We start from the raw sequence: 25,535 nt of genomic DNA on the forward strand, positions 1-25,535 counted from the left end.
GTGACACGGAACCTCTTCATGTCTTCCTGAAATCTTTCATGCCATGATCTCTGGACTGATGTAATCCATAAAGTGCTGCCGGTATTTCGCACACTTTGTTTCCTTCCCAAAAAGACTGGAGCATTTCTTTGGCTTCCTTGTTGATTTCGCTTGGTTCTGTTGCGAAAATCCTCCGCGACACTTCCTCCAAGTGTTCCAGAGCTTTCTTCATAACTCGCATTCCTCTTGTCCAGTGTTCCGTCAGCATGGTACTTGTTTCTTAAGATGGCACGACCTTCAATAACTCGTTTGTTTTTACATCTCGTGTGATCCCGATTTTCCACTCGTCTGGGATCCACACTCTGTACGTCCTTAGACCTCTCTGCGTACCCGACAAATATTCCTTCTTTGAATCGAGGTTCAAATGTCCCTGGGTTTCGTGTGTACACCTTGCACACAAATTCGCGGAAATAACTTTTCTGGTCTAAAGTTTGTGTGTTTTTTCTTCCTAAACTTCTTAATCGACATCGATTCCTGGTGTAGTTTCCCGTGTGGATGACATCATCCCACAACGATTAGGGCAATTCAGACTCCATCAACAATCATCATGCATCGTGCTCCATTTCCCAATTACGTTTGTTCTTAGATACTTGTTCGGGTATTCTTTTCCGTTATCGGATTCTAGGTAGTTGACCTTCTTCCCTGTCCGATTCTCCACCTGTACTATGTCATTCTTGAATGCCTCGAAAACGCCAATTTTATTCTTCAGGAGTTTAGTCACACACCATCCAGGATACTCGGCGATGAATACTACAAAATACACAAGTCTGATTTCATCTCTCGTAGAGAAAACGGATTTCTCGTCATTTTCCCCTGGATACAAACTTCCCCTGGATGGTTATACCTTGGATCTCGCCTTTGATGGTGCTTTTTCTCGAATTTTCCTGGAGTTTCTTAAAGTTTAGATGGCCTTCGGTGCCATATTTCAGTTTCAGCCAGTCTCGATTCTTCAGTTGTCCCTCCTGGTACTGAATTCTATTTGTTCGTCGTTTCTTGGATTACGTATGTTTTTGCTCGTTGGCTGCCTTCGCCTGGAGGATCAACTTTCCAGTCCAGTCGTGTTGTCGACAGTCTCTGCGGTTTTATCATCGAATACGACCGTCATCCCCTTGTCTGTTATTTCCCAAAGATAGGAGGTTCATTAGCAGATCTGGAACGTAAAATGCGTCTTGAATGTTTACTTCCTCAACTTTTCCATCAAAATCCGACTTAATCTCCACTGTCCCTCTTCCTTTGATCTTCGTCGACTTCATTCCATTTGTATTCTGTAGTTTTATGAAGTTATCTCTGTCTTTGCATCAGTATGACGTACTTCCATTGTCAATACACTTCTCTCATATTTGAGAACTCCTTCAAAGACTTCTGGTATTACTACTTTAGAATACATAGTTCTAGCTTGTACTTTATTTACGTTTACCTTGGTTGCGTTGGTTTTCTTCTCTTTCTGGTTGCAAAATTAGACCATGTGTCCTTCCTTTCCCCATCGGTGGCACCTGTACGGGAATTCCTTTTCAATTTTCTTCGAACCTCTTCTTTACGACCAAGGCGTTCTGAATTCCCGTTTCTGTATGGTGCTTTCTTGAATCTCTACACTGAATTATTTTGATTCTTAGTTCCTCGTGGTCTGGTAGTGTATCCTTAGATTCTGTCGTAGTGCATAATACCTTACTGGCATTCCCTTGAGTTTCTGCCACGTTGTAAACAGATCATTAAAATGTTGTCTCACATCGTCTCCCTTCTCTAGGGTCGTTACTGCCAACTTTTTAATCAGTATTGAATTCTCTGCAGGTTCTCCCACATTTCTTTCGAGGTCTGACAGTCATTGGTCATTGCTTTTGTGGTATGCCATGGAATGAACGAATTAGAAACCGAGCTACCACTAAAAATCGTGGAAACAACCAATCTAACGTAATTGCACCAATCTATTTTGCACTGCCGTTCATAATTTCATAAGAAAGCCGACGAAACTGCACGATATTGAATATTTTATTCGATCTATCCTGAAACTAACGTACATAACTTATCTCGAAAGAAAATGATACCTATTAACCATTACAAATTCCTTGTATTCGGTAAAGCTAGGCAACAAGTCATTCGTCTACCAACCCGACCTCTATTCACTGCCGGTTACGGCTCATTTGCACGTTGTTTAGTCGCCTCTTACGACACGCAGTGCTCTCTGCGGTAGGGTTATTCTTTCCCGACCCTACACAGGTGACCACATCTCAAATATCGCAATTATCAGAAATGTGCTAAAATAAATGAAAATTAAACACCAAAGAAGTTTTTCTAATTTATCCGCACTGTATATAAACGATTTCCAAATCTATTCCACCAGCCCCACAAGCTCAATGATATCATTGGCTTAAGAGGAATATTTATTTATCTTTTTTGTTTTTATTTTTAAATGGGCCCACTATACATTTACAAATATCCATGCCCGAACCCGAATTCGAACCAGCATGCCGCTGTGACACGCAGGTCGCAATTAGATTATGTTTAGTATGATTGGAAGCGCGCTAATTAATCACGAATTTTAAGACTAGTTCCTGATTTTTATGATAACCAGAGGCCGAGAAATGAATTAATCTTCGAGCATTTTAAAATATTCTTCGATCGCAACAAAGGCTTCGGGAGACTCCTGATTCAAGAGCAAATCATCTTCGTGAGAAACGTCCACCCCTGCCGAAATTTACATTTCCGTAATTGACTGTGTCCAAATCGAGAGTATTCCCGCGGCCAGAAATAGAAATACTGTCACAAGTCACCACCAATTTCAGAAAAGATATCCGGTTCTAATACTAATAACACTCTAGATAAGAGACATGGAAAAATTATTAAGACGGGGCCAAGGTGAAGGGCCCGTAGTGGGAAAAAGAGAGATATGGTCCTTGGCATACGCGGACGACGTAGTGATCATAGCAACAGAGGTACAACAAATGAAAGAAATGATGGGAAGAATGGGGATCGGAAGGGAGATAAATGTAGAAAAGTCGAACATGATGAGTTATGGGAAAGGGGGGTTGAAGTAAAAGGAAGAAAATGGAAGTGGAGAGAGGAAAGAATAGAAGAGGTAAACGGAATTAAATTTTTAGGGTACCAAATGCAAAGACACAATGGGGCAAATGCGCAAACTAAGAAGGGGGTGGTGGCGACGAGGTATGTCTGGGGAATATGACGGATGTGTTTCAAGAACAATTTCAGGACAAGAAAATACCTCTGTTCGATGGGATGGTGAGAGGGATGCTTATTTACGGAGCGGAGATATGGGGGTGGAAGGAAATGGGATGAACTGAAACGGAAGAACCACAAATTGTATGAAAAATCAAAAATAGAGAAGGATCAAGTCGGGACTCCGGAAAGGAGCGAAAAAGTGATTGGTAAAAGAATGCCTAAGAACCAGGATGAACGCAAAAGGAATGTGGGAATGGAATAGCATGTCAACATATGAGATGGGAAACTGTTTTCAGAACAGTTAGACAAAGACGACGAGCGAATTTAAACCAAATGCAAGACTGATAAAGAAGTTTAACTAAAAGTAGGCTACGTCATTTAAAATAATGAAGATTAGGTCAATTTCCAGTGAAAGCTAAAGTTGCACGTTTTAATTGAACCGACCCACCAAGTATTTAAAGGATATGGCGTATTGCAGGAGAATTCGTAATTTCTTTATTGAATTTTGAAATTCAATTCTGTGACACTCATTTAACATCAATTATTGCACAAATTGTAAGATTCCATAACACAGGAGTAAACTGCCGCCGCGGTCTCAAGTGCGCTGTTACCCTTTTCCGCTTCACATTTATCGAAGAATGAGCAGTCGAATTTTTTGTAACTTTCGCAGTCTTCTTTGACCGACTTCAAAGAGACCACTCCGTCGGCGTTGATGCAGTTGAGCTGCTCCAGTGAGCACAGAGTGTACTCCTTGATACCATCTACAGCGGGGAATTGTTTGTCCTTCCAGGCTTTGTCAATGACGGCAACGTCAATTCCGGCCTTCTTCGAGCAATGTTCCTTCACTTTTTCGTAATTTAGTGCCTAAAAATATGAATGAAATTGTGGTCGCTCGTAGGTTTCACTTACTGCCGATGACAGCGCAACCAAGAGAGCCAGGATGAGGAAAGTCTTCATTTTGGAAACTAACTGTGTATATAGCGGAATGCCCGTTATATACCTCGCGACAATGAAGCAATTACGCAAGTTTTACGCTAAATTATATGTGATTAGACACGACAAAGCGTTTTCAAATAAAGCTTTGGATAATATCATCGCCGATTGTCACTTCTCGAATTACGTTGCGGCAGTTTTGCATTAGGCTTACGTAATCTGTTTATCGCATAATTAACCTATTCCTGTATTGGAAGTAACTGGAAACCAAAAATATGCTATTCTTTAAGGCTTAATCTGCGTGGGAAGGAATTAACAAGTCCCCTAATCCCTTAGTGTACGCTAATACCAAAGTAATTTATTTTTCGATTCTGGTACTGTTATAACGTAATTGCCGGACTGTTTTTAGGCGATTTGCTTGCCGCAATTACCCATTACGTAAGCCGCATGCTTTTTTAACCACAATAATACTCAATTTGCTTTTATTTTGATTAGTAATGCCAATGCCAGTCTACTACAACCCTTAATTTAGCTTAAAATTAATTTTAAAAAATTTTGTGTACACCTACGCATGGACGATTCTGCCCTTTTATGCCTATGAATATGTGTGCCAAATTTGGTTCCAATAGGCTTAGCCGTTTAGCCGGAAATGAGAGTACAGACGGACCGACAGACCAACATCATCGAGATTTTGTTTGATTCGGATACACCTCGTGCTTCAATAACATAAAGAAACTAAACATGAACTTAAATTTGAAACACATTTAATTAATAAATAATTAATTTTCCTTTTTCTGTCCCTCCCACATGTTTCACTAACATGTTACATTAAACAAATCAAATCCAGTCTTCATTCCTCGCCGTAGATATTCAAGCTTTTCCTTCTTTAGTAGACTTTTGACATTCCAAGTTCCCATACTCAATTTACCTCTTTCTTTCTCCTGATTGCTTTTTTTGAATGCACTCTTCGGTTACTGTTCACCTCGGGGATCCGAGTAGGAGTCCATATTTCATTAGCACTTTTCAAGAGATACCGTGTGGCCCTTAATGGAGAGGTTTCCCCTAGTCTTCTCCATTCTGGCGCCGTTTATCCAGAAAAATTCTTCCGTCTTTGGAGTACTTTCTCACTTCCGGGATAACACAAGAGAGGGATAATAAATAAATAAATAAATAAATAAATAAATAAATAAATAAATAAATAAATAAATAAATAAATAAATAAATAAATAAATAATTAAATAAATAAATAAATAAATAAATAAATAAATAAATAAATAAATAAATAAATAAATAAATAAATAAATAAATAAATAAATAAATAAATAAATAAATAACAAGGTGCTCGAAACCTGTACCCGCGCATCTGCCCTTCCAGAGGCCGTTAGCACTTGGTACAGAGTTGACTTCTTACCACGAAAGCCCCTCAAGTCGCGGGAAGGGTTTTTTTTTCTATGATTTCGTTAATATTTAATTAATATGACTGGCATGATGAGTATGACACAGTACCCTGTGTTGTGTTATATTTATAGCAACTTAAGCACAGAACATTTTGAAGCAGAACGGGGGCGGGGTCTGGGAGAATGGAATCCCCTCCCCCAGTATATTTTTTACCAAAATGTGTGGTACCGTTACTGCTTGGACCATAATTTTTGAACTTTGTGAACCAAAACGCATCAACGGGGAGTAAGGAATGCCATCAGAGCCGAAGGTTCTATGATGTGTCTTTCTTGGGGGTATTACCAACCTCCGAGACCCCCCCCCCCCCGTTCAACATTCTAGTCAAAATGTCTAGTATTCTTACCACTTACACAATAATTTTTGGAAAAGGTTTTAAGGGCTGAACGCTTTCAGGCTGAGCACATCACCGGGGGGTTTGGGGGAATGGAATGCCCCCCCCCCTCGCCCAGTACAAGACGATATTATAGCACTTGTAGGAAAATGTAGACTGAATCTCTCTTCTTTTTTCAAAGTCTATATTTGTTAAATATGTCGATGTGTTCTTAATTCTCAACTTGTCTGAACGTAGGTGAGGAAAAGTTGGAGGTTGGGGGTTGCCTTCCAGATGTTGAAAAATAAAAGAGATTAAAGGGGAGGGAGGTTAAAACGAAAGATAAAGGGGGTGACAGAAGAGCGATCAAGAACACCGTGGGTTCGTAATCGAAGTTCTTAACTCGGCCTGAGTCGCCAATGAGGATACTAAGGCACGCCAGCGTCCCCTACGTGCGTACTACGTCACAATGTTTTAGGACGTTTTTGGTTGCATACTTTATCTACATTTCCAATTTGTAGGCATTTTACAACAACAAAAAAGATTTCTTAAAAAAAACATTTTTATTTCTTATTTTCAAGATTTGAGGGGGAGTTGAGGTGGGAATTTTTGGTAGAAAGTTACAAATTTGGGTTCAGCAACCAAAAAAACATCAAGTAAGCCTACTTCCAGAACTACCATTAATTTTGCTAGCTAATGTCCTCATATGCCCTCTATTGCCTGGACTATGTAGACTGTACGACTTTGTAAAACCAGCGGAGGGCGTTTAACTTTAATTCAATACCAAGATCACAGAGCTGGGCAGTATTCGATTTTGTAAATACTTTTTAGTATTCAAATCCTTTAAAGTATTCAAATACTTTGTAATTAAATACTTTTATGGAAGCAGTATTTGTATTTGTAACTCAAATACTTTCACAAATATTTAGTATTCGAATACTTCGCATAGTATTTGAACCTTCCTTTTTTTACCAAAAATCGACTACTCCAAAATTTTTCGGGAAAACACTTTTTCTTATTAATTTTGGTGCGTAGAATCCAAAAGAATTCGTACTTTTTCGATCAGACTTTTCAATCAAAAGTTATAGACTAGAAACCAATTTCGAAAAAAATTCAAAGGGCTGTACCTTTTGAACTAGTAGCTCAATCTTGGTGGAACTGTTTGAAATTATGGATTCTACAGGCCACATTCTATAAGAAAATTTTTTCCGGGTCGATCTGAGACAATTTTTTTTCGGGTCTCAAAAAAAGGCAGTGTATAACCTTCCTTTTTTACCAAAAATCGACTACACCAAAATTTCTCGGGAAAACACTGTTTCTTATTAATTTTGGTGCGTAGAATCCAAAACAGTTCGTACGTTTTCGATTAGACCTCTCAATAAATAGTTATAGACAAAAAACAAATTTCGAAAAAAAATTCATAGGGCTGTAACTTTTGATCTAGTAGCCCAATCTTCAAACTGTTTGAAATTGTGGATTCTGCGGGCCAAATTCTGTAGGAAAATGTTATTTCCCGGTCGATCTCAGACAATTTTTTTTTCGGCCTCAAAAAAGGCAGTACTTTTAAGTTATTCAAATATTTGAGAACAATTTAGAAATGTTTAGGGAAAGTTTCCATTGTCACAAAATCAAATATAAAAATCCGATACATCTGAATACCGAACTCGATAGTCTACGTAACTTAAAAACAATAGGGACCTTTCTTGTATCCTTAAGACCATGTGTACCAATTTTCAAAGCGATCGCACGTTTCTAAACAAGTTATCATCCACACGGACAAACGGATGGTCAAAAATGGATCTGTTCCAAAATCGCTAGGATTAATTTTAGAAAGGCGTGTACGACGTACGATCGCTTTGAAAACTGGTACACGTATTCTTAAGGATATAACTGGTATAAGAAAGGTCCTGGTAGGTACCCCCTATATAATAATATAATAATAATAATACGCTTTTACTCCCCTTAAATTTGTATATAACAATAGAAATATAAAAAAAGCTAACCCCATACAAAGTATAACTTGATTTTTTAAGTAGTATTAAGCCTTTTTTCTAGTATACTATTTTAAATTTTTAATGTATTTGAGTGACAAGTATTCGAATACTTTTCAAAGTAAGATAATGAAATACTTTCCAAAGTATTCGAATACTTTTTATAGTATTCGAATACCTTTGATAGTATTCGAATACTTTTGAAAGTATTCGAATACATTCTAAAGTATTTGAATACTTATTTTTTTAAGTATTTGAATACTTTTCAATGTATCTGTATCTAGTATTCGCTTGTGCTGGACGTAAAAGTATTTAGTGTTCAAATAACTTTGATTTGCGTAAAGTATTTACTATTTAATATTCAAATACTTTTTGAAAGTATTCTGCTCAGCTCTGCAAGATCATTATAACTACAACACTGTAATTTATAACCTAGAGAGGGAAAATACATTTGTAGATGAGAAATGCAGTTTCTTCCTTTGTACGTCCCGTTAAGCGCTCGCATTTGTCGAACTCCTCGCATTCTTCCGTTTTATATTCCTGGCACATTCGTTTCAAAGGTGACAAGTGCACTTTTCCGTCACCCGTCATCAGATCTAACCGCTCTAATTGGCAAAAGCAAAACGCGTGGACTGCGGTATTGTTCGCAAAGCTCGTACCTACAAGTAAATCCTCAAGGTGTTGGAAGGAAATATTAGACTCGTCCACACACTGCTTAAAGGTCCTTTTAGAAGATTGCTATTGAGAATTGCAGTTAAAGTAATTTCATTTGAATACTATAAAGGTAACTTACAGTTTGAGTAAGGGCGACGAGAAAAACCATAAGCGCAAACATGATTGTAAGTTACCTATACCACAGTATCGGACATTTGGCATAGAAAAATGATAGCATGATTGAGATAATTGAACTAATTTTCCACCGTATAAAAACTTCAGGTTAGGTACGCAGCAAGGATGTAATTCAAACGACCTTTACTAACGTTTTACAATATTTCAACTGTGGCTATTGTGATGGAAAGGCTCGGGTATTTATCTGTTATTTCATCCATTTGGGACGACGTGATATTATACTTATCCACTATTCAGTATATACTGTAACATTTTAAATTTTAGCGTGAGTTAATAAAACTATTATTTATTTAGTCAAGTACTGTGTACTGACACGAGCGCTATTCCATAAATTAGAAACATACCTGAACGACAAAAAGCATTTTTAAACATTAGTGCAATAAGAGGTGAAAACAGGTAATCTGTAATCTTGAAAAGGTAGATTTTTAAACTAAAAAATTATTATCCAGAAGTAGGGGTCACAATATTGTAACACACGTTAACATAAAAAAGTTCATAGGGAAGATATTGATCAACCCCCAGCCTTTCGATTTTCGGATTCATCAGACTTTTCAGCACCCTTTGCATTATTTTATTTTATCACATTCTTCACTGCCAAGATTTTTCGAATTCCTTATTTTCTTTAGATGTTTGAGCTACTGCGCATATACTGATCATTAACCAGATTACCCTTTTTATTTTGTACTTAGAAGTTACTCCGAAGGCCGAATCGATGTAAAACATCTTCAAAATGGCGGCACATCCGGAAATACCGGAAGTCGCCAGTAACTTCGTTTTTGTAAATGGCAACTCCCTATTTTTTTATTGCATTTTTAGTGACATTTCAGTTCTTTTTATACCCACATGTCGATGTCTACAATTTATGGTTTACAAGTTATTTTGATTTTAAAAAAATGGCGGATGCAGACGGAACCTTGAACCTTGATTAAGTATTTGCAAACGGTTGTAATTTTGGCAACCCATTTTTACCAGTAGGTATATAGAAAAAAAATAGGGGTTTCTTTTAGTGTACTTAAAACAAAGTTAAATTGCTTCTAATGACAGACACTTTCACGCGAATGTTTTGTGTCACAATTTTCTTGTAAGGAAATTAATCCCTCTTTTTCTGCCACCAGAGAGATTCGAAGATAATCGTTTACCATTAATCCTGGGTCCGCGCATTGTTTAATTAAAGAACGTCCTGTAACTCAGTAAAAATAAGTTATGACCTGAGGAAAACTGCAACACAAATAATTCTTTTCTCATTGTCCTTTGAGAAGTATCTCTTTTCTTCTTCTTCTCTAATCCTTATGCCCTTTCAGGCGTCGGATGTAGCTTACTTGTCCTTTGCCGGTCGTGTGGCGCAGTTCAGTTAAACCTGGACTGTGGTGCTAAGGGTCCCTGGTTCGAATCCGGGTTCGGGTATGGATATTTGTAAATGTATGGGTTGGGTTGGTAGAGCAGCCTTGGCTGAAACCCCGCCCACTGGAACATAAAGGCAAAATAAAATAAATAAAAAGTATCCAATTCCTCTATGCTTTCCTGCCTATTGCTAAGATCTTCATTTCCTTTTCCCATCCCTATTTCTCGGATTTGGTCCATCCACTTTTTTCTTGGTTCTCCCCTTTGCGTCTTCCTTGGCTTTCCATTATTCTTCTTGTAAGTATGTATGGTTCCATCTTTACTATAAGCTCAAACCAGTTCATTTGTTTCTTTTTTTTTATTTTTTCCGTTATTTGCTCTTGTTCTGCTATTCGAAGTCCGTTGACCTACGTTCCGATTGTTACTCCGAAACCCTAATCGCAAGTACCCATGTAACGAGACGTGTGAAGTTGGTACTGTGTAAATTGTTCATATATTACCCCCATTACTACGTTTTAGTTTTGTCGTTACCGAATCGATATTTTTTTAAGAATCGAACCCAGACCGGAACCGTTATAAATATTTCCGCTTAAATATAAACAGAACCGGAACCGATATTTCATTTGCGTCCGGGTCTCTGCTACCGATGTCAAGTTAGCCCCCCACCTTTGGAATTTTCAGAATATTTTTATTGCAATCGCTTGTTGGTGTTTGTTAGTTACATTTTCACGTTTGTTGGTTGAGTGTTATTGAATTATTCAAAATTGAAAAATTTGGACGTACTTATAGTTGCCCCCCCCCCCCCCGTTGCAATTATTAATTTTTTTAGTTGTAATAGTTTGTTGGTCGTTTGCTGGGTATTCTTTCTTTCTTGTTGGTTTGATTGCAATAAAAATATTCTGAAAATTACAAAGGTGGGGGGCTAACTTGATCCCAGTGTCTCTGCTCAAGATGAAGTTGCGTTAACTGTGTTGACTTAGTTAAGTTAGTGAAATTTCAAGCAATTATTGAATGTATGTACTGGCAGACTAACCCCAATATAGACTGACATACTGGTTCACTAATGCACTAATGGATAAATGGTAGCTTCCTTTAAATTGAAGACGCCTACTGAATGTACGTATTTGATAACGAAATTACATAGAAAAGATGATTTGCTGTAAATTGTGCGACTTTGTAAAACCTGTGGAGGGCGTTTAACTTCAATGCCATACCAAAATAATTATAGCTACACTGTAATTTATAAGTTATAACTTAGATAAAGAAAATGCATTTGTAAATGAGAAATGCAGTTTCTTCCTTTGTACGTCCCGTTAAGCGCTCGCATTTGTCGAACTCTTCGCATTCTTCCTTTTTATATTCCTGGCATATTCGTTTCAAAGGTGACAAATTTACTTTTCCGTCACCTGTCATCAGAACTAACCGCTCTAATTGGCAAAAGCAAAACGCGTGGACTGCGGTATTGTTCACAAAGTTCCCATGCGCAAGTAACGTCTCAAGCTGTTGGATGGAAATATTAGACTCGTCCACACACTGCTTAAAGGTCATTTTAGAAGATTGCTATTGAGAATTGCAGTTAAAGTAATTTCATTTGAATTCCATAAAGGTAACTTACAGTTTGAGTAAGGACAACGAGAAAAACCATAAGCGCAAACATGATTGTAATCTTTCCTATACCACAGTATCGGACATTATGGTTATTGGTATAGAAAAATGACAGCATGATTGAGATAATTGAACTAATTTTCTACCGTATAAAAACTTCAAGTTTCGTACGCAGCAAGGATGTAATTCAAACGACCATTACTAACGTTGTAAAGGCTCTGATATTTATCTGTTATTTCATCCATTTGGGACGACGTGTATTATACTTATCCATTATTCAGTTATTACTATTATTATCTATTTATTCAATAACGATACTAATATTTACATCAGTACACGATCGCCATTCCATAAATTAGCAACATACATGAACGACAAAAAGCATTTTTGAACATTAGTGCAATTAAGAAGTGAAAAGTCTTGAAAAGGTAGATCTTTCCAGGCCCAAACCATGGTAAATTTTTCAGTTCTATGGTGAAAATGGACAAATAGAAGGACAAGCGGATGAGGACACGCAGTTTTACAACACTCATTAATATGGAGTACCTTCTTCCAATATTACAAGCTTCCCAGCGAAAATTAAACTGATTATTTTTTGACGTTTCTCGAAACCAATAGAAATGTTCAATTTCAGTCATTCATATACGTTCTAGCCAATCAAAACATTATTATAGTGGGAATAATCTACTTACATTATTCCCAGCAAGAATTTTTCTATGTATATTGTTTTTATTGAATGACAACCACATGACAACTATTTTCTTGATCTGACGCGTCTGTCATACATTTTCAAGACGCTCGTAAAATGAATCGCAAACGTTTTAGTGAATCATCAGTCGATGAAATAAGTAATTCATTGTAAGTAAATGTAAGTGCATTTAAGAAAATGTACCCTAATAAGCAACGCGTCAGTTTGGAAACAATTCCAATTATTTTGCGCCGAGATGAGGTGCTATAAATTGGAAGAAAAAACATCAACCGCAAAACTAGTCGTTATTTTGAAGGACTAATGGGTTCAATATGCGAAGAAACAGAATGGAGAAGACTTTTGAAAATCTTAAAAGTGATTTTGATTGTAACGTCAAAAAATAATCTATCGAATACCACAGTTCAATAAATCAGATAATAATTCTCCAGGTCTTTTCTCAAACTTGTTGCCATTTGGCAATAGCCACTCGAGCCCTTTGGGCTCTCGTGACTATTGCCTGGCAACCAGTTTTCTAAAACCTGTCGAATTATTTTCAATTTATTCTCACTCTCTTGTGATATTATTACAGAAAAATTATTATGCAGGGATCACAATTGAAACACACATTAACATAAAAAAGTTTCTGGGGAATATATAGAGTTAAGCGGGTCCACCCCAGCCTTTCGATTTTCGGATTCATCGGACTTTTCAGCACTCTTTGCATTATTTTATTTTATCACATTCTTCACTGCCAAGATTTTTCGAATTCCTTATTAGATGTTTGAGGTACTGATCATTAACCAGATTACCCTTTGGATCTTTCGTGTGCATTGTGACTGATCGGTTTCTTCGAACTGTCCAGATTAAGGCGATCGTTCATTGTTAAAAGATTCTTCGGACTTCATACTTTTCTAAACCCTCCAGTCCATAGGAATCTTCCGATTCTGCAGTTTCAAATTATTCCCATTGCACATATTTGCTCCTAAATTTGTGATCCTCCTTATCCTTTTTCCAATCCTTTATTTATTTTGCGGGATTTTCATACTCGTAGATTCTTAAAATGCTTTATATTCTTGATGTTGTTTCGAATCCTTTTGAATTTTCAAATTCTTCGAATTCTTCATGTTGACAAAGGTGACAAAAAGTTTTTACTAGGCGGCACTAGTGTCGCTTACTTTATAGCTTAAAATATGCTCTGCTGTATCCAATTCCTCTATGTTTTCCTGTCTCTTGCTAAGATTTTCATTTCCTCTTCCCATCCCTCCTTCTTTTCTCTTTTTTCCATTATTTGCTTTTGTTCTGCTATTTCTCTGATCATGCCATTTTTTTCCCTGTCCCTATTGGTCTTATTAGCGCATTTTTTAATAACTAAAAAAAATGTGCCATTGTATGCGTTTTGTCGGTCCGTCCAGACCCACTTCTGTCGTTTTTAACTACTTCTAGGGCAATGGTGCTAAGTAAAACTTTTGAAAATGGAAGGGGGGGACACACGTTCCACCCTTCATGGTATTCTAACGAAAGGTCCCATCAAAATAAATTGGTTTGTACAAACTATAACTTTCCCGCACGACCATTTCTCTAGATCAGTGAGTGACGGGGCATGGGGGGGAGGGCGGGGGAGGGGGGTCAAAACAAATTAATTTAATATAATGCATTGGTGATGTGAAAACTTTAAGAGTGAATATCTCGAAAACATCGGAGGAAAGTACCCTCAAAAAGTAAAATTAATCGTCTGGACGAGACATATCTATTGGTGAAGTCGAAGCAATGACCATGTCAACGAGGTGTCGGAAGAAGGTACTCATAAAAGGCAAGTGGAACGTCAGGACGAGACATATCTATTGGTGATGTCAAAGCTTTCAGTGGAAATATCTGCAGAATGGAGTGTCGGGGGATTTTTAATGTATGCCAGGCGGCCTTTAAATGTTTATGTGTAAAGAGCCTCCTCACCATTAATCATCTGTCAAGAAAGTAAACATCGATAGCATGCTACTACTTTACAAAAATTCGTATGCTGTTACTTTTCCCAATAATTTATTCTTGCATTTGATTGATTTGTCGTTCTGTGCGTCTCTTCCTTTTTCATTTAGGATTATTACTTTTTTTTTATTTGTATTTATTTCCATTTCCATGTTTTCAATTTCTTTAGTTCAGGCATTTACTAAATTTTGAATTTTGTCTTTCTTATTTGCTATTAATGGCCAACTTGACAACCTGAAGGATGTTTTTAATTGCATAGGTACGTCCGATATGTCGTCAAACAATAGCAAAAATCAATAATTGTGGTGCAATGGTGAAACATGCAATAATATTATCGAGTATTGTGGACACCATTATAGAAGATTATATTCTTCAGGAAGATGCTTAAAATGTTGTTTGAAACCAAATAAAAAATAAATTAAATAGCAGTATCAATATTGTTGTTCTGGGGTCATTCGATACGACCTTCAAAAAAAATTAGTAACGATTATTTAGCCAAGCTTATAGTTTTTGGAGAAAATCAGTAACTTCGACGTATCCTTCAAGACATTTGAATTAATTTCGGGGCAGCCTTTCCTTTGATACGCTACTGGTGTGTACTACGTGGGCCGCAACACTTGACATTTTTCTGTAAAGTCGATAATTTTGGAGATTATCACCAAAATCTTCAAAGCTGGAGGGTTGGGGAGCGAAAATATAGGGTTGCGGAAGGAGATTCTCCAGGACTTTTAGTATATAATTATTTAGCTCAATTATAATCTTTACCAAAAATTAGCTTTATATGATTTTTGTCTACGTTTACTCGAGGGTTTACGCAAAATTTAAACTATCAACACCCAATATAAATATTGGATACGAAAAGCAAAATCTGACATAAAGACTGTATGCGGGTCGTGCGATGGATTTGAATAAACACAATTAATTGACTGACAATGGCAAACATTTATTCCGAAACCTCAAGTAAATGAAAAACAACATTCTTGAAATAAAGAGAATTTTGTTTTTACGTGGTACCCCGTACACAGACGGTCGATAATTAAAATAAGAAGGTTAAAATTACTTACAGCTATTTTCTCTTTTAATAATCCTAAAATCTGGTCGTAAACAGGTTTGCCAAAAACAGGCGCACTAAACTTGTTTAACACAAACTCAATGATAAACAAACTAACATGTTGACGGTTTAAACTTTTAACTTCAACTTGACAGAAACATTATAACAATTACAAACTGCGGCTTCGATAAATCAAATCGGACGGACAACCCGAATAAATAACGTCTGAAGATTGGATGAGACGCCACCTCCGCCAAACAAAAAACTCCTTCTTCCAGTATTTAGAAAAAATACGCCAATTATAATAAGCGTTGATCACGAGAGCTTCTCATATACAGGGTATCCCGCCATTATTGTTGGCGTTTAGACCTAGATAACACCGACACGACGCGACGTTGTTTACACAACAATGTACAAGCAGTATATCTATGTTTGTCACAACTGACAAAGAAAATGATCCTCGGTTCGGAATCTTATGAGCCAGAATATTTTTCAGTTTTTTTACCATTTATTACTGTCGCATTCATAGCGGCATTCAGTTTCTTACCGAAACCATCGAAAAACACCCCAATCCCCTAGATTTGTTGTCTAGCTGAACAATTTCTTCGTTAACGAAAACAAGTACGAAAAGGATCACTAGCTCCCCGGCTGAATCAGATCGAAACTCATTTTATATTAATTTTCTCGATGCTCGAGACCTGTCATGTTATTACTTATTACTTTACTATTATTGATTATTTCAATTATTGTCATTATTATTGTCATTGCGTCCGTTCGCAAAATACTGATTTTTATAAAATGAAGACATAAACGTAGTAATGCTGCATAAAGTCGTATTTTATCGATGTATAAGTAATTATAGAAGGTAATAAAGAAGAAGAGGAGAAACGTTCGTGTTTTCGCATAAATGTAAAGTAAACTTTGTTTCCAACTTGTATTATAATATGAAATTTAAATCTTCAATATAAAATTAGCTTTTAAAGGCTTTCCTAACTTTATACATGTATAAAACAGGAGTTCCTCTCCAAAATCTTTAAACACCTTCAAACGTTATTAAATTCACATAATTTGGAAGACTGAAACGCTTGAATCCACTTGCGTCTCAGATCAAGGTGTTACATTACACTTTAAGACACACAGCATCGTTTTCTTCCACTTAATTTCCCTCTTCATTTTCCGCTCGAGTTCATTTTAATTAATGACGAGGGTTGTCATAGTTAAATAGCGAGGCTTCCGAAACTCTGTAGCCGCTTATAATCGAATCTACAGCGAAAATCCCTAACGACAATCGAGTTGTTTTTTGGTCGAAAAAGAGAGACGACGAACGTGCAATAATCCCTAAAATGTTCGAAACCGTGAATTCGAATCCGCTGAGACTCGTTTTGTAAATTTTAGGAACTGGATCCGTTCCAGGTTATGATATATTTCGGGCACGGCAATTTATGTTCCTACACGCACCCCCGAATGGAGGTGAAGGTTAAACATTCATTACAGCAATGACCGTGTAACACGATTTCTTTCCTTGTTAATCCAATCAATTACGCTGACTAAAGTAATTTAAAGTTTTAACGACTTAAAACGGGGCATAAATTCAGAGTCTAAGCGTAAAAATATTTCCCCGTCGCCTTTGTTCCGTACCCACACGAAACGAGCTTCCCCTCGTAAAGAAAAGCGACGGACGCCTGAAAGTCGGTTATCTTGTGTCAACAGGTGATTGTGAAACCAAATGGCAAACACAACCCCCGCGCTTCTCACGTTTCCCGTTTCAGCAGATCGAGCGCACACAATAAATCGCCCTTATACGCGGGGAAAAAATAGTTTCCAAACTTCGTAATGCCCAAAATTTATCGCGACGGATATGAAAGCGTCATCTCTTCTGCACTCGGGAGAAAATCACGTTGCAATTAAAGGCCGGAAATTATGAGCGTAAATTTCGAACTGTCGCAATTACGTTTAATTAGTCCAAGTTCGCGGATATTTAACGGACTCGACACGTCATTTTCGAAAATTTACATACTCGATTCCAACGGCGGCGGCGCCACGAAATTGTTCCAGGCGATTTTATCCATAATAGTCAGCGTGAAGTCACTTGCATTCCGTCAGGGGTATGCGCTTTCTGAACATTAATTCCAACAAAATTTAAATTTGACCTTCCTCTTTAGTCTGTCGGGCTTGAGCGAACATCCCCTGGCGGTTTGCCATTATTGGAACACTACATGTAAATCGCAATCTGGCCCAAAAACTATCAACTCAACTCGCTGATGCAGGGGCGTTTAGTTCAGAAAATAAAAATGCTCCCTTGTCACTAAAATATAGTATCTTCGGCAACATACCTACATTTACACGGTTTTAGGGTGCTTTGATAGGGTAAATTCAATTTTGGTAGTATCATTGACTAATACCCTCCCATTAGACAATGGTAGAATGGAATATGTTTTATATCAATGATAGTACGCAATATAAAGAGCGATTTTTTATACACAATTTAAGGTCGATAAATTTGGCACCTCCACTTTTCCCAAATCGAGTAAAAAAATCTCCATAATCGGACTAATTACATACTAATTTGTACCCACAAAATTAGAATTTGTACCCGCTTAGTTCCGCCGGAAACTCAAGTTAGCACCCCCACTTTTTCCGATTGCATCAAAAACTATGAATTAAAAACTAATTTGTACACACGTTTTTATTTGTTTAAACAATTTATACATTATTAAGGACATTATTTAAACAATTTTTACTAAAAAAGGGGAATTCTCAGGATTAATGAAAATAAATGGAACGCATAAATTGATGACTAATTTTCACCCACAAACATTTTTTTGTTCACAAATTAAGGGTGGCCCATTAGTGTGTGGGTGGACGACTGTGGGTTTATTAACGCGCATATATTAAAATTCATTGTGGGGAAATGTTGAACGACCCTTAAGGCTACAACCTAAAAATATTTTCACCGAAATTGCAATTGTTATACAGGGTGATTTATATCAAAATTGCATTTTTTTAAATGGAACCCCCTGTATATTATTACATATTTCGATTCCTTGGTCAATTTTAGTGTGTATACACATGATATCTAAAATTAGTAGTTTAGCCGCAATTCGTCATTTGTTAAAAAAGTAGATGTCCAGTAAAAATTGAATATCGCAGTTATCATAAAACTTAGAAGGCCGTGACTTTGCAGTGGCACTCATTATGAAATCTACTAACATACGTCGAACAGCTAAAGTTAAACTTCTTTTGTGTTAAAAGAAATCACTCCGTCAATTTTCAAAATTTCAATCAGAGGTAACTTGATTTTTTTAAATAGAACTACGAAGTTTTTTTTATTGCATGAAATGTAAAATTTTATTACCTTTCTAACGATATAAGCATGTCGGTGTGTATCCCTTACCTATTTTTTGTAAATCAACAATTTCTAATAATTCAGTGTTTTTGCGATTTTTAAAGCCTCTCAGTAATCAGTAGGCCGTTAAAAACTAAGAACACCAATTCAAATGATAAAACTACCCCCAACAAAACAAAACAAAAAATTTTGTTTGTCGTAGCCCATTTTAAAAAATAAAATAATGGATTTGCATTTAAACCAATGCGTGAACTTATAAATAAATCAATTTTAATAGTAAGCCACGAAAGTCATATTGGAAAATAAATATCATCTGTCAGTTTAGTTAATTAGCATTTACAATTCTGTTGATTGTTGTGTTAAAAGAATGGAATTTGAATAACATATTTTAAACGGTGCTCTTTACTTTAAATTGTTAAATACTCTTTTTTTTGCTCTTGTTCAAAATGTTTTGGTGCACATCGTAGAAGAAATGTGGTTTCAGCACGATGGTGTCCTACCTCATTTTGCTATAAACATTACAGAATGGCTGAATGAACAATTTCCTGGGAGGTATGGTCTTGAACATTTATTGAAGTAATTATTTTTCTCTTATTTTTATTTAAATATTTTATTTTGATTTTTTTAAGTTTTTGTTTTATTTTATTTGGAGTAAATTTTTTATGAATTCAATGGTTTATAATTTATAACGGCCTATTAATTTCTGGGAGGCTTTGAAAATCGAAAAACACTGTGAATTATTAGAAATTGTTGAATTACAAAAAATATGTAAAAAATAAATATCGACATGCTTATAATTGTTAAAAAAGTAATAAAATCCTACATTTGATACGATAAGAAAACTTGGTAGTTTCATTTAAAAAAATCAAGTTACCTCTGATTGAAATTTTGAAAATTGACGAAGTGATTGCTTTTAACACAAAAAAAAGTTTAACTTTACGCGTTCAGCGTATGTTAGTACATTTCATGATTAGTACCACTGCAACGTCAAGGCCTTCTAAGTTTTATGATAACTGCGATATTCAATTTTTACTGGACATTTACTTTTTGAAAAAACGACGAATTGCGGCTAAACTACTCATTTTAGATATCATGTGTAATACATAAAGTCACAATTGACCAAGGAATCGAAATACGTAATAATATACAGGGGGTTCCATTAAAAAAAATGCAACTTTGATATAAATCACCCTGTATAACAATTGCAATTTCGGTGAAAATATTTTTAGGTTGTAGCCTTAACGGCCCTTCAACATTCCGCCACAATGAATTTTAAGTATGCGCGTTAATACATCCACAATCTTCCACCCACACACTAATGGCCCACCCTGTATTGTTAAGAAGTTAAAGAGGGAGCTTAGAACGCGGAATGGCGTTACCGTAGATTCAATACTCGGTAGCTATTCCCAGCCTATTTCCATGGACAATTGTAATCAAATTGGTACCTACTACATTCAGAGATCTCGTATTAGGGGTTCAAATGGACAGTACCAAGTTGGAAGCTCGACTGACAGAATAATAATAATGTCTGTATAATAATAGACGTGGTTTAGCCTAGGCCTGCTTTTTTACATAACCAGGCACTATTTGACTCTACCGTCAGCCGTAATAAACTAATTACAACCATCCTCAAACCAATGTAACTTTCTTTGAAGCACTTCAATGAATATAAAATTAAAATATGGGTCAATTAGAGGAGGAATTAATTAATCCTTTCACCTAAGTTAATATAATTTACTAGCAGTTTGCGTAATTCTCAAACCTAATTCCATTTCCAATTACAAATAATTAACAGCCAAACGCATAGTTTTGCGCGGCTTAATTTTCGTTAACAAAGCATATACTCAAATCTGTAACTCCTAACTTTAAAGTCCGTACCTACCTAAGGAACGCCTCCATCTGTAGCATTTATTCACAGATTTATATATGATTATGGGTACTTGCAAATTAATGTATTTTGAGCTCCGTTAGCGAATAGTAAAGAAAAGGTGTCGGTAAGATACGGTGGAAATTAAAGTACAGTGCACCTCTGTAACTTTACAATTGAATGTTCTTCTCGCACATTTTTATTATGGTTACTCGATGAATTTCATTGAATTGTCCTAAATTGAATATTTCCACTTACCAGGTTCCTTTACAAAGTCATTTTATTGACTCTCGAGCGCTTTCTTTGCAAGTTAAGCGAATATTCATTGGCCGTTGGTATTGTGTGTATTTTGGTGCTTATTGGCATGGTAATTATTATAACTAATTAGAACGTTGTTTTAATTTCAAGACAGGAAGGGTTAGTTTAAAAGACAGTGGCGACTGATATTTTATCGTGCCATGACGCATCATATTCTTCGTCTTACCAGAACAAAGTGTGCTTAATCCTTTTGGGCAATTATTGACTTAAAGGGAAATTTTCAAAGATCTGCCTAACACGGAACTACCCTAACCAAATTCAATGCCAACCCTTTTAAACTTTTGAAAAAATAAAAAATAATAAACCCCATCTTGGCCCCTTACAATCTCTACTTGTTACAATGGACTAATCACATTTTATTGTCACGCCATGTACTTTTCATTTCTTTACTGGGCCATGTAGCACATACTTTCTGCAGTTTTGCAGTTTTCCATTTCATAAAACCTGTTCATAATTTCATTAAAGTTATGCATAGTCGAGATAATCTTGGACACTGAGGTTTGCATCCCAATACTAGTGTTCACAACAGTTACCTGCTCGTAAAAAAGAGAAACGGTAGCTTGCATATTATGATCTTTATAAAATAAACCGATGGACACGAATGAAAAGGAAAATATGCACTCTATAAAATGAGGCATAGGGGAAAAGTTTGGCGTATGTTTGCGTAATGTATACGATGAAGGAAAATAAGGTTGCAATGTATTACGTAACCTTTTATTGGGGGTGCAGTCTAATCGAAACATGGTTTACACCTAATCAATTAAGATAAACTTTACTGGGCACTTTACGAGTGTTGCAATAAAATTTGCACGTCATACGGGTCCGCCGCGCCACCGGTATGAAAAACTAATGTTGCAGAAGTGGGAGAATGTTGCAATTCTGTTGCAAAATTCAATTTTACTCAATTTAACAGCATTACGCTGGGGTTTATTGCAGTCGAGAGATTGAATTTGCATAATTCATTAAATTAAGTCGTAAAGTTGACAGAGTTAAGACGACTGTAGCTTATGGTGCCGTGCCGTTCAATTTGCATTTCTGGCCGTTAGAGGGGGATAATGCTGTTTTTCGGCCCGCCGTCCGTTGCGGGCTCGAAAAAATTTGGAGCACGTCCAAGGATTTCGGTCAGCACGATTTGCGAATTAGTCTAATTGAAGTTTGAAAGGAACAAGTGATGCGATTAAAGTTAATTCGTATGGAAATATCGGCACGAGTAACAATGGAGGCGAGTTTTTATTGTACTGTCGCGACAGGAAATGTTTTATAAGCGTATCTTGTCGTCTAGGCAACGAGGAACTAAGTCCCTATTGATTGTTTTTATCCTTCGCGAATGTTTAGTGGGCCGCGTTTTCATCATACATCTCGAAGGACTCGTACAAAATAGTGGAAACTTCAAACTGACAATGGAAAGTTTTGTCGGGAACGTGGGGATTCCAATAAGTGGAAGTAAAATAATTACGTTTTCGTTGTGTAGAATTAGCTCAATTGTTAGTTCCAACTCTGTCGAAATTAAATTTGGCTTCCAATGCTGAAATATTATTAGAACGAACTTCACGGCAAGATTGAAGCGTGTTAAAATTCACTGCCTGTGGTACTTTCGCATTTGCTGTAACTTAGATTGTATTTTGTGCAATTCTTAGGTGAGAAATATAATTTTCCTCTCAGTAATAATACTGTTCATGTACCATAAGCGTATATTCAGGAACACTTTAGTGTAAAAGTAAATTGACATACCTGAATTAGTAAAAATCTATCAAAAACGTTCGTTTCTAATGATTTTTGAATAATCTTCCGTTTTCAAAATAAGTAAGTATACAGGGTCAGGTAAAAAAGATATCGGACATAACTTCGTTTTTTTTAACAAAATGAGGTTAAGTCTGATAGCTTACTGACCCCGTATACTTATTTTGAAAGTGGAACAGTCCTTATAAATAAACTTTTTTTTTGATCTCACACTAACGTTCCGAGAAGTGCCGATTCCAGAAAACGTAACTTCTTGATTTGAATAAAAAATATCGATCGGTTCTTTTTAAGAAATACTAAAGATACTCCACATTAATGAGTGTTGTAGAACTGCGTGCCTTCATCCGCTTGTCCCTCTGTTTGTCCATGGTCTGATATTTTTCACCAATGAACTGGAAAAATCTACTTTTTCAATCTTCTAAGATTACAGTAGCGATCATGTACTGATGAAAATGTTAGTGTTGTTGTTGAGCAAATAAATAAATAGTTCTCTGAACGTGCGCTAACATTCAAAATGTTACAGTATACTGAATAGTCGATAAGTATAATATCAAATAGACCCAAACGGATGAAATTACCAATCACAGTTGAAATTGTAAAACATTAGCAATGCTCGTTTGAGTTACATCCTTGTTGTGAACGTAACCTGACGTTTTTATACGGTGTGAAAATTGGTTCAATTATCTCAATCATTTTTCTACGACAACAACGATAATGTCCGATAGTGTGGCACAGGTAAGACTCAAATATGTTTGTGCTTATGGTTTTTCTCGTCGTTCTCACTCAAACTGTAAGTTACTTTTATAGTAGTGAAGTAAAAGTTATTGCTTTAACTGCAATTATCGATAGCAATCCTCTAAAAGGACCTTTAAGCAATGCGTGGACGACTCTCATATTTCCGTGCAACACCTTGAGGATATACTTATTAGTATGAAATTTGCGAACAGTCCCGCAGTCCACGCGTTTTGCTGTTGCCAATTAGAGCGGTTCGATCTGATGACAGGTGACGGAAAAGTAAATTTGTCACCCTTGAAACGAAGATGCCAGGAACATCAATGGGGAGATTGCGCAGAGTTCGACAAATGCGAACGCTTAACGGGACGTACAAAGGAAGAAACTGCATTTCGCGTCTACAGATGTATTTTTCCTATTTAGATGATGGGCATTTATAAATTACAGTGTCGTTATAATTATTTTGGTATTGAATTAAAATTAAACCCGTCGATCAACTCAAGTGTCAAATTTTTCAGGAAGTAGAATATGGCGAAATTTCCGTAAAATAATTGCATTTAAATTCATTTCAGAGCTAGCCGTCGGTTAAATAATATTTTTGGAGGAAATTTGACTCAGTAGAGCGTAACAAACTGTCACACTGTATGGTACCGATTCACCATTTGTCCAGCACCCTGTATAATAAAAGAAAACGTGTCCCTTGTAAATTTCACGACCAGGTATGTTCGGCTTGTCTTGTCTCGTTTGTTATTCGGCAACTTTTTGCCTTCTTCTTGCTGAAAGAAGCAAATAGAGTCAGACTATTGTTTGGAATTTCACTTATTTGGATCCGCTTACATACAGATTTCTTCTTTAATGTAAAATATGATGGGATCTAAGGCCATTTTCTCTAGGAATATTGAAACTTGATGTAAGGAAACCTCTGAGGTCGTTTTAAAACATGGGTTATACAGAGTGTTTTTTTGGGAGCTTTAGTTAAACGTTTCTGGGAAAGTAAAATAGGTAGGTTTTTGAAAATTTGTATTTAGGAGTTACTCTGAAGGCCGAATCGATTTTAAATTTTTTTCAAAATGGCCGCACTTCCGGAAACACCGGATGGTAGATGGTAACTTCGTTATTTTAAATAGCAACCCCTATTTTTGAATTTTTGGATTCTACGTGAAATTTCCGTTCTTTTGATACCCACATGTCGATATCTGCCATTTATGGTTTTTAAGTTATTTTGAGTTTAAGAAAAACAAGTTGTAAATCAGCATAATGTATGATTAAAGCGCATTTTTGGTCATGTAGGTCAGTATTTTATTAGCGAAGTTTAAAATTATCGATCTCACGAGTAATTTTGGCTGCGTTAAATAATTCATTTTATTTAATTTCAATTGATGGTACGTCTTTAATTTTGTAAAACAAATCACAAAGTAAATAATAAGTTTTTATCTACGAGTAAAAAATAAGAGGAGGGAATATAACGGTGGTGGGAAATAGCATAACACGCGACGGAAGTCGTCAAAATATCACTTCCTTTGCGCTGGTCAGTTATGTCGACTTGACTTATCATAAAACAGAACAGACGGTGTCAGTTTTGTTTTATTACACCACTGCCAATAATATCGGGTTTCTCCCCACTCTTCTCGCAATTTTATCACTTCCTTTTTGTCCATTTCCGTCAAGTCCCCTTTTAATGCAAGGTTCTCTCCTTTTATTTTTTACTCGTAGGTTTTTATACTGGTAGCGCTATCTAACGGTAAAATTATAGCACCTCCGAAACCCATATCGAAATTATTTTCTTCAATTATCGATCTCACAAGTAATCTAACTCAAAATAGACTAGTGCCTGCACATCTACACTATAGCAGAAAGCTTTTAGTGAAAATTTGAATTCTCTAGCTATTGTAGTTTTGGAGATCTCACGCGGACAGCCGGCCTGCCAGCAATAACGAATATAATAGCGTATTTTTTTCAAAAACAAACAAAAAGAAAATGAATTGAATTGCAAATGCAAAATTAACAAAATAATTTAAACGCAAAATATAAAAAACGTTGAATCATTTTTTTTCTGCATCCGCCATTTTTTTTCATAAAGTCAAAATAACTTAAAAACCATAAAGGGCAGATT

General features: G+C 36.2%; 2 protein-coding genes across 2 annotated transcripts in view; both read right to left on the reverse strand.

The window, feature by feature from the left end:
- The window catches only part of LOC116178196 (voltage-dependent T-type calcium channel subunit alpha-1G), a 361,671-nt gene that overhangs the window by 146,620 nt on the left and 189,516 nt on the right, over positions 1-25,535 (reverse strand). The gene's annotated exons all lie outside the window — the stretch shown is intronic.
- Positions 3,686-4,222, reverse strand: LOC116178216. The gene is made up of 2 exons (XM_031497651.1): positions 4,123-4,222; positions 3,686-4,077 (listed from the first exon to the last, which is right to left on the reverse strand). Exons 1-2 carry the CDS (start codon positions 4,168-4,170, stop codon positions 3,751-3,753), a joined length of 375 nt encoding a protein of 124 aa, XP_031353511.1. The 5' UTR covers positions 4,171-4,222; the 3' UTR covers positions 3,686-3,750.

The sequence above is a fragment of the Photinus pyralis genome, unplaced genomic scaffold, assembly GCF_008802855.1.
Source record: "Photinus pyralis isolate 1611_PpyrPB1 unplaced genomic scaffold, Ppyr1.3 Ppyr1.4_LG8, whole genome shotgun sequence".
Taxonomy (NCBI): domain Eukaryota; kingdom Metazoa; phylum Arthropoda; class Insecta; order Coleoptera; family Lampyridae; genus Photinus; species Photinus pyralis.